At 38.5% G+C, this 19957-nt stretch overlaps 1 protein-coding gene across 1 annotated transcript; it reads left to right on the plus strand.

Moving 5' to 3' along the window:
• Positions 1 to 2941: 2941 nt before the first annotated feature.
• Positions 2942 to 17621, plus strand: LOC129439607 (polyunsaturated fatty acid 5-lipoxygenase). The gene is made up of 15 exons (XM_073860720.1): positions 2942 to 3125; positions 3568 to 3707; positions 8162 to 8345; positions 8436 to 8514; positions 9763 to 9879; positions 9985 to 10094; positions 10261 to 10433; positions 10556 to 10699; positions 10818 to 11022; positions 11857 to 11942; positions 12408 to 12577; positions 13145 to 13266; positions 13426 to 13526; positions 13635 to 13805; positions 17344 to 17621. Exons 1-15 carry the CDS (start codon positions 3053 to 3055, stop codon positions 17521 to 17523), a joined length of 2055 nt encoding a protein of 684 aa, XP_073716821.1. The 5' UTR covers positions 2942 to 3052; the 3' UTR covers positions 17524 to 17621.
• Positions 17622 to 19957: the final 2336 nt, after the last annotated feature.

A 19957-nucleotide genomic window follows, 5' to 3' on the forward strand; every position in this document is an offset into this window, starting at 1 on the left:
TTTGTTCAAAGATGAATGGACATGAATTAAAAACTTTATATTTACAGAAAAAAACTTTAAAAAGTACATTATCAGCTGAATGGGTTAGATTTGGTGTTTGCGTAAGGTTGTCACTTTAAGTATTGGTTTATACCTTTTTTTCATGATTTAATTTTTTAATATTTTATGATTTTTAAATCTTTGTCGCCTGGCATGAGGGTTAGAGTTGGGTAAGGATGTCATTTTATGTAAATCTAACCCTAAACCGAAGCGACAATGGTAAGAAAATAGGACAAAACAGCTGAGTAACAAATACGTGACAATTCGTAAACAGAAATGCGTGACATGTTCACGCAAAAGGCGGAAAACCGCCACATTCAATGGATTGTGCTAAGCTATGCTCCCACTAAACACAGGACGTCGGACAGACGTGCAGATCATGTCTATATTGGGTCCGTCGGTCCATGACTAATTCTGGACATGTATGCGACATCCAAACTAGGTCCACTATTTGGACGTCCAACCATGACCCTACTTGGACGTCATATTTACGGCAACATTTGACGTTTGAACTGGGTAATTTTTTGGACATCATTAGGACGTCATATTTACGGCAACATTTGACGTTTGAACTGGGTAATTTTTTGGACATTATTTGGACGTCATATTTACGGGCAACATTTGACGTTTGAACTGGGTGATTCTTTGGACGTCATTTAGAATTTCTTGAATTATATACAAATTCATCTAAATGTACAATTAAAAATCTGTAATTAAATGTGTAGTTCCTTATTTTAAAAGTATATGACCATACTAACAATTTAACGTGAAAATATTCTCACCTATTCTCATAGAGTTTGGTATGAATGCAATAAGTGTGCCTTATAGACAATGTTAAGATATGGCCGTATGGCCGAGTGGTTAGCGAGACTTCCTTTGAACCTCGAGATCGGTAGGTCGAATCCCACGGCCGGCAGGAAATGACTGAAGTGTTTCAGTGTTGCAATGGATGGGTGAAGTGCGGAGACAATCCTTTTCCCTTTTTTTATGTCTCTTTTCCTTACACGGAGGTCCTACGGATGTAAACATTTGGAGTGCAGAAGACGTCAAAAAAGACGTCGCCTGGCGTTACAAAACACCCCCTTTTATGGACCGGATTTGGACGTCCAAAAATTACATGAAAAGACGTAATTCCGACGTCACTTTGCGCAGTGGGTAGTGCTAGCGCCAGACCCGGAGATCAGCTGAATGGATTCCAAACCGGTAAAAATCAAATGTTCAACTCTAGGGAGCTGGAAAATGAGCACATTTAAAAAAATTTGAATGTCCCTTTAAGACTCAAAACTTTAAGTGACTATAGGTATGTCATTTTGTGACAGTAAGAGCGTTGAACCTGAGCAATTATACATTTTCACAGATCTATAAAACTATTTTAAAAAATCATGCATAACAGTGCAGTTGTTTGTGAGACTGGCAAATAATATGAATAATGTACAGTATAAATGATTGTTTTATATTTTTCTTTTTTACTTAAATGGCTTCGTTCAAACAGACACCCAGTGTTGTCTCCTATTAGGGGGAAATTATCCTTCTGTGTATGGAATGGCTCCACCTAAAGGCATATTTGCCCCAAAAGCAAGATGCCCCGCCTCAAAGCCTAAGGCCAGAATTGTAAGCTCTTGCTTTGGGCTTTGAGGTGGGTCATGTCAGGATCCTGCCTGAATCTGGTTTTGTATTAATATCTAGGGTGCGTTCCACTCCAGTTTTAGACACGCACTCGCAAACTTCTCTAAACACTTCCAATCAGGGGAATCCCTGTCACCTTTTTGAAGTGCGTTCCACTTCGTCAAGTGGACGAGAGAAGTTTGTATGGACAGACCCTCGCTCCCTCGATTTTTGACTGAGTCTACTTCATATGTACACTTCAGGCAGCTCCATATCCCACAATGCAACACGATTGTGATGTCACTTCAGCAACTCGCGCTTTGCACAGTTCAAATGATGGAGGGAGCGGTCTCCACTTTCCATGTGATCAAGGAAGGGCTTAGGGCGATCCATTTGAACCCACTTCAAGTGTTCTAGCAGTAGTGGGCCCTCGTACAATGTAAGCAATGATGTACCTTCGAGTGAACAAGACTGAGGGAAGTTAGCGAGGAAAGGTCATAAAAAACAAAATGGAACGCACCCTTACAAAAATTAACCATGGTTTTATTGTGGTAAAAGTGTAGTACCCATGTTTTTTTGGTGTATTGATTATGATCAGCAAAACCATGGTTTTACTACACTAACCATGGTTTAACTATGGTTTTTGAAAACCATGGTTGTCATAACCATGGTTATTCTGGGAACCAGAAATCATCATCAACCTTTTTCTGTTTTTTGCTTTAGATTTTGTTTCCCAGAATGTTTTGCTTGATGCTGTTTTTTAGTTTTACTCTGTAAAGACAAAGACTTGTAAATGTTAAATGTTCATTTAACTTTGAACAAAATGTTGCCAGTAAATAACATAAATTTAAATCTACTGTAAATTACCGGCAACCCAGCTGCAATTTCTACAGATTTTTTTACAGTGTAGATATTGTTTGTCTTACCTTTTGCCCCCTCGTGTGTGTTGTTTTTCTGTTTTATTATATAAAGTTCAGTGTTTTTTCTATTATTGTCTGCGCCTGGGTTCGTGTCCTGCTTTTCCTGACAGGGCATCCATAACTGTAACTAAATTTCCGTAGAAATGAAAGTATTCATGGCAGCTGTTTGCCAGTAACTTACTGTAGATCTTTGTTTAAGACTGTTCAATGGAAATTTAACTTTAACAAATCTTTACAGAATAAAATTAAAATAACAGCCTCATGCAAAATCTGAAGGAAAAACAGGATTTCTGGTTCCCTGAATGCTTTGCATGAGGATGTTATTTTAAATACCATGCATTTAAATCTACAGCAAGTTACTGGCGAACAGCTGCATGACTACAGCACTTTTTTTACAGTGTGGTCTAACCAATCAATAGGCAGCAAAAGAGGCTCTTATAGCCCGTTGCATATAAAAGTGAAGTCACTCACCTGTAGTGCAAACCTTCATGATGACATCGAAAACAGAAGATCATTCTCTGGCTGTTATACAACCAACAGAAACTGCAGCTCAGAATGCAGGTATGCAAGTCTTTATCTTATTTTTTTCCCTTTTTCTGCTGATCAGTGACCACAACAATGACACTGCATCAGGCGCTGATTTTCAGCATACTAAATTAAAGGTTCTGTGGATCGATGTTGGCAATATTTAAATGCAAACATTTGTACGTTATCCCTAACAGCTATATGTAAACGCTGCATACTAATATTAAAAACAATCACTCCTGCAGCAATGCATGTGAAACAAATGTGTCCAGTGCTGGAAAAATATTTTCACTGGCGTTTAATATTCTGGAGTTTTTATTCTTAAACCCTTTATTATTTTGCTGCTTGTGATTGTTGTTTTATGTGTTCTTTTATATAGCCTACTTTGTGCATCACTTTGGTCTATTTCAATTGTTTTTAATGTACCATTTATAAACATTGCTTTATATTTTGTTGCATATGTTTTTTTTTCATATAGACACAAATCTGATCTACAATGTGTTGGTGTTAACTGGTGGTGTGGGAGTAAAGGATTTTTCCTTGACACTGCTGGACTCAAACAATCAGAGCAGCGTCAAAACGATGGTGAATAAACCCTTATTTGGTGGTTTTAGCAAGGTAAGAACTTGATTATTTAAATGTCATTTATACATATGGTCTTGTCTTGTTGTGTTTAGTTTGTGCACCTAAGCAGTAATGAGGCCAGAACTGAGTGGACCTCTGTGATATAGGGTGGACCTAAATACCTACTCTCAAATTACACAATTTTACAATATAGTGGTTAAACGGACTACATTGCTTGTTTTGAGTCATGGGTCGAAAAATTGAGATCAGTAAATAAGCAAAATAAAATAAGAACAAATCAAGAAATTTTAAGCATACGGCAAAAGTAAAGAACAAAGTTACTAAAGTTCAGTAGTATTTACAGAAATGTAATCAAATTAATAATAACACTATCGTCTTCATTCCTTAAACTAAATAAAGCTCACATTTTTTTGCAACCTGATCTCACGAATTTCCGTGGGATAGTCACGGAATTTTTTGCTCATTTTTCTGTAGCATTCTCACGGATTGGTTACTCAACTGTCTTGTCCTACTTTCTTACCATTGTCGCTTCAGAGATCAGGTAAATATAAAAGAATAAATCTGAAAAATTGTATAAACCAATAAAGTGACATACTAACGCAAACACCAAATCTAACCCTAAACCGAGGTGACAATGGTTTGAAAATAGGAAAAACCAGTTGAGTAACCAATCTGTGAGAATGCCACAGAAAAGACAGTAATGTAAGCGCACGCACTGATACGCAAGTTTCAAAAAGCACACAAACACAGAATCTCTCTGCGCTTCACACATGATCTTGAAATACCACAGCCTTGGCAAGTATTCTCATAAAATGGTGTCTTAAAGTGAACAGTTGAGAAAGAAATCAGATGTGTGTCAGTATACAGTTCGTGCTTATTCTGTCTTAAAGTAGCAGTACAGTATGAGTGTGCATCTTTAAATTGCTGATTTCAAAATAATACTCAACTGATATTTAAGCAATATCGCTTGAGTAGGAGTGTGATATAGCTCTATATCATCACGGCTGTGATTTTGCCTACGGCCTCGTGCCTCTGGCCTAATCACAGCCGTGATGATATAGAGCTATATCACACGACTCCGAGAGCGATATTGCTTTTATACAACAGTTCGACGGCACACGTTTGAAAAACGAAAACTAAAAAACAACAACGGAGTTATTTTAAAAGCCTCTTTGTTTGAGAACTAGTTCTTCCGCCACGGATTTGAGGGCTGCCAGAATGACAGGTAACACTTTCAGCTGCTTTGAATCTCATATTAACTCAATGGACGGATAGGCGTTTCTTTATATTAACGTTTCTTGGTGACAAGATTAGTTCAGTCGAAAATATATATTTATTATATTTAAATCTACAGTCGATTAGTAAAGATAGCGCCTGTTTGAACGTTTGCTTAGTGAGATTCGGTACGAATGAGAACCAAAGCATGAGCGGACGTCAGTGTTCACTCGCCCCGCTGACCACCGCCCTCTCTGGGCTACATCTCTGACAGAGATACCATGGCTCTGATATACGCCTTGTGTGTTTTTGATGGTCAAAATGAGATCAAATCAGCAGTATTTGGTGTCATGATCAAACTATTACTTGTTTTTTATTCATATTTAGTGTCTTTTGTGTTGTTATTGTTTTGCCGCGAGGTAAAAGTTAATAAAACTATACTTATATAATGTTACTATTGGTTTCCCATTTACTCTTAACGTGATACGAGCACTCGATTATTATTAAACTTTGTTCTTGTCAGTACTATATAAAACTGTTTTTTATAAGTGTCAGAGAGATGTTTTTGCATGCGGCTCATAAATATACCAGTGGCGATATCTCATAACATGTTTTAATAGTCACGTCACGATAAAGTAAATGATCAATGTCCACATTTTAAAGCTGCGGTGCTTACCTGCAGTTTCACGGTGTTTTCGCGTTCTGATAAAAGATATAGCTCCAGAAAAAAACGAGTGTTTATATTCCTCTTTCCAAGTGTTAATAATCCACACGATGTGACAAGACATTTCTCCCATTAACTTTAACGTAACATCCAAGAGCGCTGATCTTTGACGGAATAATACTTCTGATTGGGGATTCACAGACTGATTTATGAGCTAGTAAACTAATGAGACACACACACGGAGAGTGATTCACACAGCGCGTCTGTGTTTTTCCATTCAGAGATGAGCCTGCTTAGGACCTCCATTCACTAGGTGGCGGAATAATACGAAAGGTGAAGCGGTTACAGTGCCGTTATCAGTACAATATCGTATAGCTCTTAGCCAATCAGATTCGAGAACCAGAAAGAACTGTTGTATAATTGTAAACAATCCACGTCGTTCATAGGCAAGGCAAGGCAAGGCAAGTTTATTTGTATAGCACATTTCATACACAAAGGTCATTCAAAGTGCTTTACATAGAAATGAGAAAACAAAAATCAAAGATACATGAATTTAAAATATCAATTAAAATAAAAAATAAATGTGATTTAAATAAAAACTGTTTAAATGTGTGAAAAAGAATAAAACAGGAATAAAAGTATAAAACAATTAAAAATATGAATAAAAACAAGAGAAATAGAACATAATTAAAATAGTGCATATATAATATAGTGCAATCAGTTCGGACGCAGCATAGTGCTCATTCAGTAAATGCATAGCTAAACAGATGTGTTTTGAGTCTGGATTTGAATGTGGCTACTGTTGGAGCACATTTGATCTCTTCTGGAAGCTGGTTCCAGCTGCGACTGGCATAATAGCTAAAAGCTGACTCTCCTTGCTTTGAGTAAACCCTTGGTATTTCCAGCTGATGTGATCCTAATGATCTGAGTGATCTGTTGGGTTTATATTCAATGAGCATATCAGCAATGTATTGAGGTCCTAGTCCACTGAGTGATTTATATACCATTAATAATACTTTAAAATCAATCCTAAATGTAACTGGTAGCCAGTGTAGCGATCTGAGGACTGGTGTGATATGCTCATATTTTCTGGTTCTGCTCAGAATCCTGGCAGCAGCGTTCTGAATGAGCTGGAGCTGTCTTATGGTCTTTTTGGGAAGGCCAGTGAGGAGGCCATTACAATAATCCACCCTGCTAGTGATGAAAGCATGCACAAGTTTCTCTAAGTCTTGTCTGGAAACAAAGCATCTAATTCTTGCAATATTTTTGAGATGATAGTATGCTGATTTAGTTATTGCTTTGACATGACTACTGAAACTGAGGTCAGACTCCAGAATCACACCAAGATTCCTGACTTGATTTTTAGTTGTTTGACCCCTAGCGTCAAGGTATGCATTCACCTTGAGAACTTCATCTTTGTTTCCAAACGCAATGACTTCAGTTTTCTCTTTGTTTAACTGAAGAAAGTTTTGGCACATCCAACTGTTAACTTCATCAATGCATTTGCACAGGGAGTCAATGGGGCTATAGTCATTAGGGGATAGAGCTAAGTATATCTGGGTGTCGTCTGCATAACTGTGATAGGCAATTTTGTTATCTCTCATTATTTGGCTTAGTGGGAGCATATACAGGTTGAACAGGAGTGGCGCAAGAATTGAGCCTTGCGGGACTCCGCATGTCATGGATGTCCACTCAGATTTATGGCCACCTATACTTACATAATAACCTCTCCCTTCTAAGTATGACTTCCGTATTTTGTTGTTGTCGCGAAGTTGCTCATGACCAAACAACATTGAATGAGACGACGTCAAACCGAAAATGCGTTTTGCACTTTAGGCTTCACAGAGGGCGTGCTAAGGACGTCGGCAATTCGGCGGTAAGCTGTTTTATACAACTTTAGTGAAGAAATGTGGACGTAAACTTCAGGTGTGCTCAACTTTCAAGCAGCATGTGTGTGGAAACGTCAGTAAACACTGCGGGGATAAACGCGTCATCTGTATTAAATCCTATAATTTTCGTTCACACACAGCGCTTACCGGTAAATTACTGATAATCTTACAACCTGTCTTACTGGTAAATTGGGAGCACTGATTTACCGGAAAGGTTCTGTTCACACATGACATGTTAACGGCAATTTACCAGTAAATTACCAGTAAAGACTGTATGTGTGAAAGGGACTATTAATCCCATTAAGTTTAACGTAACATCCAAGAGCGCTGATCTTTAACGGAATAATAACTTCCGATTGGGATTCACCGACTGATTTACGAGCTAGTGAACTAATGAGACACACGGAGAGTGTTTAAAAACAGCGCGTCTGTGTTTTTCCATTCAGAGATGAGCCTGTTTAGGACCTCCATTCACTAGGTGGCGGAATGATACGAAAGGTGAAGCGGTTACTGTGCCGTTATCAGTACAATATTGCATAGCTCTTAGCCAATCAGATTCGAGAACCAGAAAGAACTGTTGTATATAAAATTATAAAACCCTTGCAACTTGATTGTTCAGATAAGCATGGTTAATATCTCTTCACCAAAGCATGTGTGTGAGATGTTTGTGTGTTTTCCCATATAACGTACAGTATGTCTAATAAAATATGTCATTACAGGAGATCTCTGTTAAAATCTCTGGGACGAAGGAGCTTGGAGACATTGTGTTGGTGAAACTTGAACAAGACAATTGTCAGTGGTTCTGTATGCATATCAAAGTGAAAACTCCCTCTGGAAAGTGTTTTGAGTTCCCCTGTTATAGCTGGATAGACAAAAATGAAGTGATTATCAGAGAGGGCAGTGGTATGTACAGACGCACTTTGTTTATTCAGATCTTAATGAAGAGATGTTGTAGTTGTTCTGTGTTATGCATTTCTTTGTATGTTCACTTAGCTCGACTGCCTCAGGATGACACAGAATTTCTTAAAAGGCAAAGACAAGAAGAGCTGGAATCTAGAAAGGAGATATACAGGTTTAATGTACAGTCTTAAAGTCGGTGTAAAGTGATATTAAATATGTGCTCTGAGTTTGTCACACCACAGAAAAATGTGTGACAAACTCAAGAGCCAGACAAACCTGCCAGCCAAATTTGAAAGATAAAAACAGCAAGTAAATAAAATAAGTTACCAAAATCTGTGATAAATAAGCACCATTCTCTGCTTTCAAATGCTGGGGGCGTGTCTGTTGTGTGTGCTGAAATGACGCCAACTTTGGGGAAAGCTGCTATCTCTTTCAAATAGTGCTACAACCCGAATCAATGCAAGCGATTGTGTTAGGGGCTCTCTCTTTTCACATAACGGAGAGCAAGGACATGTTTTAGCTATATGGAAATAATTTCCACTGACAAAAAATATATTAAAATATAAGTGTTATTGTTTTGTCTCAAGATCCTAATTTGGAGGGATAGTTTGGCCAAAAATGATATTAAACCCATGATTTACTTAACCCCAAAGCTGTCCGAGATGCATATGTCCATCATTTTTCAGATGATCACATTTTCAGTTATTTTAGAAAATGTTTTAGATCTTTCAGTTAATCATATGTAAAGTTACGGGGTCCACGTCCTTCAAGTCCAAAAAATGTGCATCCATCCTTCACAAAATAAATCCAAACGGCTCCCATGATGATAAACAAAGGTCTTCTTGGGGTAATCCGTGCCGTTTTGTTGTAGAAATATCCACCTTTAAAACTTAATAAACGAAAATAACTCGTTTCAGGTAACCCCGCCATCTTAGACTCCTCTGTATTCAGGAGAGAGTATCAGTGTAGTGTATGCCCTTTCTTAGTGACGTATGACAAATGCGAAGGGCGGAGGCCCTCCATAAACTGCGTACGCTCATGAATGCGGACGCGACTAAGATGAAAATGATGAAAATGATGAACATGTGAGTCTCGGACAGCTTGAGGGTGAGTAAATCGTGGGTGTAATATCATTTTTGGCCGAACTATCCCTTTAAAGGATTTAAAAGTCCTAATTAACCTAAGGCCTCATCCTGGCTTAAGCTATGCCCCGTTTATGAAATCAGGACAATATTTAATTGATTGACTCATTGCAATTTGTTTAAGTAAAAACAAGGCAACCAACAAATGTCTTTATAAATGTTTAAATTAAACTGGGCTATACAAGAAAAAATTACTAATTCATAAAAACAAAAAGCGCTTTACCAAATGTACTTCTTAGTGTAATTGTACAAGTAAGTGATGTATTTTTTGGTTCAAGATGGATCAAGAAACGCCCGGGCTTCCCTCAGTCCATAGATGCCGAACAAAAACTTCCTTTAGACGTTCAGTTTGATGAAGAGAAACAATCCGACTTTTCTAGGAATTTTGGTGAAGTGTAAGTTTTTGGGGGAATGTTTTATGGCCATAGTTCTTGTTTATTTGATAGAGAAAGAGTTTTACTGTTCATGTCTAAAATTATACAATATGCATTCTGTTTCAGGTTTGTGAAATTAGACTTGGGCAGATATAAAGATTCCTTTCAGTCCTGGAAAGATTTTGCAGATTTTGAGAAGATATTTACAAATTATGAAACCAAGAACACTCTACTGGGTTTGAATTGTTACTTCACTATCACTAATCGTTGTTGTTATTGTTGTGTGTAGTTTAAACAAAATCTATAATTCCAAACACAATTGTTGGGGAAAAACTAACAATTTTCTAACACATGTACAGCTTTAACAGTTGACTCAATTTTCTTTTTTTGACAACTGGACAGAGAACGTGATCCAAGACTGGAATACGGATTACATGTTTGGTTATCAGTTCTTGAATGGTTGCGATCCTGTCATGATCAGGAAATGTACTAAACTTCCAGACAAATTTCCAGTCACACATGAGATGGTGAAGGGCTTTCTGCAGAGAGGTCTCACGCTACATGATGAAATAAAGGTCAAAAACATTAACACACAAATCACTACAAGCACTGGTCAGTAATCAGACCCAAGGTTTAACACACAAACCTTGTGTTCAAACTATCTGTGTACATGAAATAAACATCTCTGTGTTTACAGAAAGGAAACATCTACATAGCAGATTATGAAATCTTGGAGGGATTGCCAGCCAATAAATACAAAAATACCCAGTACTATTTGACTGCACCCATCTGCCTACTGTACAACAACAGACTGAACCAAATTGTGCCAATTGCCATTCAGGTACAGTATATGTCCCATAAAGATTCAGTGTCAGCTCAAAACATAAATTACATAAAACATGAAAGTGCTTTTAAACATTGAATTAAATGTTTGTTGTCTGACTAAAATGTCAAAACAGCTCAGTCAAACGCCAGGGGAAACGAGCCCAATATTTCTCCCAAATGATAATGAATACGATTGGATGCTTGCCAAGATGTGGGTAAATTCTTCTGACTTCGGTGTACACCAGCTGGTCACACACCTTCTCAAGACACATCTGATATCAGAGGTTTTTGAAGTAGCCATGTACAGACAGCTCTCTACACCCCACCCTGTATACAAGTTACAGTATATGCTTTTTCATACACAGTCATAATATTAAGATTTAATGCAAACCATAGTCCTAAAGATTGTGCGATTCACTGCTTGTCTGAAGGTAACGTGGATAGGATATCTGATGCTTGTTTGCCAAGGTCGTTTGGTTGTCTCGCTATATAAAAATGCCAAATTCAACCTTCCATAAAAGGATTGCTCAACTTCAATCGGTCTACCCATGACCCATGCACAGACAAGCAGTCATCTTAACACAAGAAGTGAATTATGTGCACTGCAGGCACCATTTTGTATTCGCAGTTGAATCGGTGGCTGTTGTCGGTCAATGTCAAGTCCTTTGCATAATCTGACTCATACTTCAGACACTGTCACAGATGCATTCCCCAGTGTGTCCTTCCCATTCGAAAGGGAAACACTTTGACCCCGGAACACAAAACCAGTCATTGAGATTTATACATTTGATCGCCATTGATGTATGATGTTTCCATTGATGTATGGTTTGATAGGTTAGGACAATATTTGGCCAATACAATTATTTGGAAATCTGGAATCTGAGGGTGCAAAAAACAAAATATCAACACATATTACTGATGATAAATGAAGTTTTGATATTTATTTTTTTCAGTAGGAAATGTACAAATTATCTCCTTGGAACATGATTTTGGTATACAATAATTTTGACCCATACGATGTACTGTATTGTTGGCTATTCCTACAAATAAACCGTGCGACCTATGACTGGTTTTGAGAGTCACAAAGTCAAATTTTCCTGTTTGAGGTTGTGCTTTTCAATATATTTTATGATTTAATAGACACGTTTAAAAGGATTGTTTGCTTCTTACAGCTACTGATACCTCATGTTCGTTTCACAATGGCAATCAATGCAGAGGCCCGTACAAGACTCATCAGTGATCGTGGGATCATCAGCAAGGTACTTTTACACAATGATAAACATAATTTTAAGGACCCAAAGCAATTCTGTTTATATGTGATAATATCCTTATTGTCTGGCAATGCATAACTTCTGCCCATTATGTAGGTTTAAGGAGGGACCAAGGAGCCAATGTTTGTTTACACAGTGTTTACCTTGTACGCACAATTTTACTTATCTCCTGGAGCGAGGATGGGCGGCTTGGGTCCGGGAGGGCCACTGTCCTACAGAGTTTGGCTCCAACCTTGAAAAACTCACCTGCCTGTAATTTTTTTGTAATCCTGAAGACCTCGATTAGCTTATTCAGGTGTGTTTGATTAGGGTTGAAGCAAAACTCTGTATGGCCCTCCAGGACCGAAGTTGCCCATACCTGTCCAAGAGATGGTCACTTACTGTATGTGCCTTTGGTCTAGTTAATTTCTGAAAATATTGAGGCAAATTATTACCTGAATTATTTGTTTCCAGATTAGTAACATAAGTGGAAATGGGATTGATCAATTGATGGAAAGGGTCATGAAGACTTTAACCCTCAAGTCCCTGTGTTTCCCTGAGACCATAAAAGCTCGAGGAATGGAAAAGGCACCCAAGTACTATTATAGAGACGATGGCATGATGATCTGGGAGGTTATAAACTGGTACGTGGTAGGGTTATGTAATGAGGATGAGGCATAGGCTGTCTTAGAATCCATTTGCTGAAGTTTAACGAGCAAATGGTTCAACAATCCAAAATGTAGGGCAAAAATCAGTCGTGGTCAAAGGCAAAAAAGTCAAAATCACATTAATAAGTAGCATTGTTACATTGAACTGAGCTTGTGTCGAGCAAAAATGGGTGTGCGAGATGAAGCCTCGAATCGAAGCTTATGTTGTAAAAACCAGCTGGCTGGGTTAATATCCCAACGTGAAAATCCCAACGTGCCCACAAACCCTCTCATGTGAAGAAGAACACACAATGCCCATGTTAATGTGAAACTATGATGATGATGATGATGATGATGATGATGATGATGATGATGATGATAATAATAATAATAATAACTATCGCCAACTATCGTCATGTAAGCACGCTATTGGCGATGTGTCTGACAGATTTTACTACTAGTACTACTAATGCAAAAATAAATTAGTTAATAACAATAAATAAATGTTTGGCATCCAGATTTGTTTTCATTTGTTGGTCCGTCATCTTATTGATCTTCCTGTAGTTTTGTTGCTGATGTGGTCGAGATCTACTATGACAGCAATAAGAAAGTTCGAAACGATGTGGAAATTCAAGAATTTGTTAAGGATGTTTCCCTGTTTGGCATCCAGGACTCTAAGGGTGATAGTGAGTACAGATTCAGCTTCAGGGAAATGTCAGTGCATGTTTGTCTGTGCAAGCATGCATGATATTTGTATTCTTGTATATTCTATCAAATGCATTATTGTGTGTCTCAAATAAACTAAAACTCTATCCAAGATAAAATCATATTGCCACCATTTACAGGGTTTCCGCAGTTTTTGAATACTCGAGCGGAGCTAACTGAGTACCTAACTGCTGTGATATTCAATGCTTCAGCACAACATGCTGCAGTCAACTTTGGACAGGTGAGATAACACACTTTCAGATCATTGGCAAGGGCATTAAAAACTACTAGACAAAGTTCTTGATGATATCTGTAAGCTAACATCTGCGAGTTAACTTTTGCATTTCAGTTTGACTGGTTTGGCTGGATCCCCAACAGTCCTTCCACCATGCGCAAGCCGCCTCCACAACAGAAGGGCAAAGCAGATCTGAAATATATCATGGATTCTTTGCCTGACCTTGACTCTTCCAGTGGGGTTATGGGAACAGCTTGGGCCCTCACTCGGTTCCAAAAAAATGAGGTTTGACTTCTGATTTGGATATACTTTCCAGAGCTGTGAAAATTTCCCCTGCCTGCTTACATGGGTATTCTCTAACCCTGCTTCACCGGTCAAAGTTGCACCAGACCGCTTTGCTCAACTCCGCTCCCTGCTCACCTACAATTTTATCCCGCTCCAGTGAAACCGCTCCATGCTCGCTCAAGTCGTTTGGTGCACGATTACAGACAGCCCTCTCACATGTCGTCATATTGCTTAGTTGATCTGTCACGTGTGCAGCTCGGACATTCACGTAACCCCGCTGCTCGCATCAAAAGGTTTTTATGGAGGCAGATAAAGGTGAGTGGTCGCGCAACTGACGTCTTCACCTTTTGAATCGCGCTCATGAACGATTGCGCTCACACCACAGCCTTCAGCGCCAGAGCCCAAGTGAACCGCGCCCCGGCCCACCTCTGCAACCCGGCCGTGGCACGATTAACCAATCCGTGCCTTGGCGCGGAACAGAGCGATCACACTAGTCAAACAAACCAGGCTTTGGGGGTCAAAAGCACCCCGAGCGCGGTTTGGTTTGGATGGTGTCAGTGCGCCCTAAAATTCCTCTGTATGCCTAAAACTTGCCATTTTCAACTGAAGCCTTCCGTCTGGACACACTGCCTGCGTGGTTGGGACACACTGCCTGCGTGCCGGACGTGGAGCGGGTTTGTTATTCCACAGGCAGTGTGTCTGTTAACATAGGCAATGAAAGGAAAATCAACACGCAGCAAATCCGCACGTCTGCCACGCAGCCTATATTCTTGTGCATGCCCTAGACCAGGGGTGGGCATTCCTGGTCCTGGAGGGCTACTGACCTGCAAAGTTTAGCTCCAACCCTAATCAAACACACCTGAAAATCCCATCCAAAGGCTTCAGTATGACTTGGTAATGACATTCAGGTGTGTTTGATTAGGGTTGGAGCTAAAATTTGAGTGGTATCAGAGCGGAGAAAGACAGTTATCAATTAGGCCTTTGGATAAAAACCCCTGCATTATATTTTGCACGCTATGCTATGTTCACATTCTCTGCTTTCCACTTGAAATTGTAACAGATATAGTAGCGGCCTTGTCCAAATCAGAAAAAAGGTACAAGAAGGTACAAAAGTTGTCAATGGGGAGTTGTCACCAGTGATGGTACTAACGGCGTTATAAATAAACGGCGTTACTAACGGCGTTATTTTTTTCAGTAACGAGTAATCAAATAAATTACTGTTTCCTCTATTATAACGCCGTTACCATTATTGACAATAAATGCTGCGCGTTACTATAATTAATCTCACTAAAGCGATTTTCACCAGAGTAGGTTCTCTCATCCAGACAGGCAATGTTTTTCTCTTGTGTGTGTGTGTGTGTGTGTGTGTTGTGCGTGTGTTGGGGACTGAGAGACACATAACTGATGATGATTGGTGTGTGTGTGTGTTAGAGGGGGTGGGACAACCACATAACTGATGATGATTGGCTTAATTTCCATCGTTAGCCAACCAGAGGCAGGCAGAGTTCATACGCATACGCAAACACATGCACAGTCCGAGAAGTTCAGTGCGGTGTTGCCAACTTGGTGACTTTGTCACTAGATTTAGCAACTTTCTAAACCCCTTTAGCAACTTTATTTAGAAAAGGCAACTAGGACAAATCTAGCGATCTTTTCTGCCGTGGTTGGAGACTGACGCGAGAACTGTCTCTCTTCTCAACGAGCAGCGCGTGCTGCTGCTAGCCACTCACAGGCAGCCCGGTCCTTGCGCTGCAGTCCGTGAGTCCCACACACCCGCAACGACAGCGCGATGACAAGTACAACAAACTTAAAGGTAGCAGTTGCAAACACAAAGTATAATAAGCACTACTTTTCCATCGTTGAGATGAAACGCAAGAATGTTTATGCAATGTGCAACTTATGCAGAGTAAGAAAGAGCCTCTTCATTTCTGTAATTCTGATCTAATAAAGCACCCCACATCATCACATGCTGCCACCCCTTGCGAAAATTAACCAGGGTTTTTTGTGGTAAAAGTTCCAGTAACCATGGTTTTTTGGCGTATTGATTGCTATCAGTAAAACCATGGTTTTACTACAGTAACCATGGTGAATTATGGTTTGTGAAAACCATGGTTGTAAAAACCATGGTTATTTTGTGGTAACCATGGTTTTACTGAAGTAACCATGTTTTTTTGGTTTTAACTGTAGCAAAACCATGGTTAATTTTCGTAAGGGACAAAATTAGTGGTTTCTCTTTAGTGTCTAATTCATTCATTTGACAAATATTGGGGGCAACCAAGTTATTTGAAATATTTGAACTTTTTTTAAGTAACGCAATAGTTACTTTGCCTGGTAATTAATTACTTTTATAATGATGTAACGCAGTTACTAACTCAGTTACTATTTTTGAGAAGTAACTAGTAACTATAACTAATTACTTTTTTAAAGTAACGTTGCCAACACTGGTTGTCACTGGTCATGTATAGTATGTCTGCATTAATAGTAGTAAAAAAAGGTATGTGAAAGTAGATGACTAATTCCGGCTAGATTTATAAGTGTCACAAGTCTTGTGTTTCAGCAGTTAAAGTCACTTATTTTAAAGTTCTGTATTGGCGCCCGTATCTGTTGTTCTTTGTAGTTCTTCTGTTCATTGGTTCTTGTCAGATATCCCAGGTGTGTCTTGTTATGGACTTTAGATCATGTACTTTAAAAGTGCCCTAAGTGAATCTGTGTGACTCCCCCTTCCGTTCGTGCTTTCTGAAAGAGTCATGAACGCGCTCAACCCCCACTCCCAAATCCTTCTCGTCCTTTATTGGCTGGAACACTTATGTTTCGTGGTGGTAGGTTTTATCACTTTGTTTTTGTTGCAGTTTGTGGAGCCTGCACTGTCTACAGAGACCACGTTTTTTTACAGTGTGTTCAGGAGACACGCAACTAGCAGATAGTGAGGAGATGTTTACTGTATGAAACAAATGTTTTATGGCCTATAACGCGTGAATTCGCTTAGAGCACCTTTTAAATATATATTTTTAAGTTTTTCTTTAAATAAAATCAACACAAACACTCATTTCCTGAACTTAAAGATTATTATCTACACTTATCTGAAACGTTCAGAAGTAGAATTCTTTGAACTCATCATTTTTGAATGCAGCTTTATTAAAGTTTATTGTTTATTTAGTAATCCCTAAAAAAACGTCACAATTGATGTTGTTCAAATTTTACATTTACATGAACCTAATAACTAGACTATTAGGACAAATGTAAAAAAGACCAAATCCAGTTGAAATTTTGTGTCATTCTTAAGTTGACATCCAGCATTTTTATGCTTTTTGTTGTATCAATATCTGCAGAAACATTATGACAACATTAGATCAGAGGCTCGATTCTATTTTTGCACAAAAAAATTTATATTTTATCTTCATTCGTTATCAGCAATTAAATGTGGGTAGGTTTCATGCAAAACATTTTGAGCAAAAGTTAAAATAAAATCATGACTGCATTTACTGTAGTTTACCTTAAAATAATGACGACATGTTATTTTTTTTACTTGTTTCCTTAGCGGTACTTGGGCATGTATCCAGATATGCACTTTACTGAGCAAGCAGTGAAGGAAGCCATTAAGAAATTCCGCAAGAAACTAGACGAGGTGACCGACAGCATCAAGCGCCGGAATGAAGAATTAACAATGGGTTATTATTATCTGTCCCCAGACAAAATCCCCAACAGTGTAGCAGTTTAAGGAAATACTCTTGGAACATGTTGCTAAACCTAACCACAGCGTTTATGGTCAATGGATGTTTGAATGTCTTTTTGCAACCTGAATAAAAAAAATTTAACCTCAAATAAAAATGTGATGTTTTTTTACTTGAAGTACTAAACATACATATTTAAAGGTTAATGGTAACATTAGGCACTTAGGCCTACTTTTCTCCCCCTGCTGTTGGCCTTTTCAAATGTTGATGAGAAACATTTTCACATTTCGATTTTTTTATAGAACGGGTCTTGACCCCTAGAGGTCTCTCTGTGACAACTTTACAAATATTACCACGCAGACAAACAGGGAGTAGACCCAGAGCTGATTACGGCTTGGTGACATTGTAATGGATGGCTGCAAGGTACAACCTGTAAAAATCTAAACAAGCAATACATTTATTGTCAAAGTAAATGGGGAGACCGGGGCTGGTTGTCTCACGGGTTGGTTGTCACACTGCTTATTCCAGACATACTACATGGCGCTGTGGTACAATTTTGATATCAATCTGTTAGCTTTTGATAGTTTACTCATTTGCACTTGTAATTTTGCTGAGCAGACACAAAACATTGAGGTTAGGAGACAATTTTTTTGTTTTCATGGGTCAAAGTAAATTTTCATGTTGGTGTTGTTTTTGTGTTGAGATCTTGTAGAATATTAGTCATTCAAAAACAAAACACTCATTAAAAAGCCAAAAGCAGTAGCTTTATTTTGAGTAATCTTTTAGTTAAAGCCATGTGGCAGCTAGCGTAGCATGTTTGTCAAGATGTTAGTTGGAGATGGTTGTCTCATAGCTTGCGGGGTTGGTTGTCACATGTGAGTATTGGACAAGTAGACATTTTTAAGACTGTTTGTCTGTTTGTTAGTTTTTGTTTGCTTTAGATAACTTACATAATAAAACGATAATAAAGATGTTTTAGCACTAAAAATTATTTCATTTTATTTCTCATCACAGTAGACAATTCAAGTAACTGATCACCCACTTTAATCCCATTGTTTAAACACATTGGGCATTGATGACAACTATCATATGGGTGGTATTCATATTAAAACTTATTTGCAGTTTCTAGCTTAAAAGATTCTAGCTTAAAGGGGGGGGTTTAATGGTATTTCAAGCATTCTGACTTATTAACACAGCTATAGAGTTGTTTCCTCATGCTAAACGTAGGCAAAGTGTCAAAAATGCAGTTGGGCGTGTTTCAGAGTATTTCTGTGCCGAATGCACTTCGCCAGGGTTCGTACAAGTTTCGGCTAATTTTTTTCGATTATGGTTCTAACTGACGTTTCAGGGGTTTTCGATACGTATCACTTCTTTATATGGGCTTCCGCCGGAAAACTTCCCCCGGAAAACCCCGCCCAGCCGTCAGTCAGCGGGAGACGCTAGAGCTTGCTAACAGCTTATCACGCCACTCAGCCTTGTTTAATTTCAAAAGTCAACAATGGCACAACAAGAAGTGTGTTTTTGGATGTAAGGAGAAGACATCCAGCCTTATGGAAACAATGGATATAGTTTATTATCCGGATTAGCAGCAGAGTTTTGCGTGTGCGTTTGATGCGGTGGATTTTCAGAACCGGGTCATGACGAGTTACACGTGGTAAGTAAGACTTCTGTCTTATGTTGGAAATAGGCGCGTGTATATTATATAAATCACACGAACATGTAGTGAATCATCAGTTAAAACAGTGTTGTATAGTGTTGTATGACTCCTACTCGCTCCTCCCGTGTTATAACTCCTCCTTCTTCCTTTTTTTCGTACGTTATCGGAAAGATTCGTTAAAGCTAATCTTTCTTTTATAAATCTGATTAAACTAAAGACTCTTCAGAGATATAAAGGATGTCATACTACTCCATAGGTACTCCAGATTAATATCAGAAATGCAGAAACAGCGTGTGTTACGTGAGCTTTAAAAAACTAAAAAGTTACACATTATCTTTTCAGATCCCAATTTATCACTGAGATCCTATCGAACCTCTCTGACATTGTGTCAGAGTGTCTTTGTATTGTAACTGGAAGTAATTAACCATCATTCTAAAAGTAAAAAGTATACACATTTAAAGCCAAGACCCCAAGCTTTCATTTCATGTAGGAATTACTGCTGAAAGATTTTTTGAAGATGAGCAATTCATGAATGAGTAAAAATTGTGTCAACCAACCCCGGTCTCCCCTACTAATTTATTTAACACAGTTACTAAAATACTTAAATACCTGCACAGCATTCCAATATATGGGGAAATAATTTTTTTTGCTGCAAATCTTAGAATCAGGTGATGGAAACATAGTGAAACGACACCACTGCCCACAGTTCCCAATCCCTATGATTATGCAGAGGAAACAAAACGTTGTCATCATCAGTTATACAAGACTGGAAGTGGTATCACTAATACCTCATATATGTTACATACACTGAAAAAATGATTCAT

This window comes from Misgurnus anguillicaudatus, chromosome 22 (genome assembly GCF_027580225.2).
Source record: "Misgurnus anguillicaudatus chromosome 22, ASM2758022v2, whole genome shotgun sequence".
Classification (NCBI taxonomy): Eukaryota; Metazoa; Chordata; class Actinopteri; order Cypriniformes; family Cobitidae; genus Misgurnus; species Misgurnus anguillicaudatus.

Coding starts and splice junctions, on each gene's coding strand:
- LOC129439607 (XM_073860720.1), top strand. CDS start 3,053: ATGATGACATCGAAAACAGAAGATCATTCTCTGGCTGTTATACAACCA. Junction 8,515..9,762: donor TCTAGAAAGGAGATATACAG/GTTTAATGTACA, acceptor TTTTGGTTCAAG/ATGGATCAAGAAACGCCCGG. Junction 13,806..17,343: donor CTCGGTTCCAAAAAAATGAG/GTTTGACTTCTG, acceptor TTGTTTCCTTAG/CGGTACTTGGGCATGTATCC.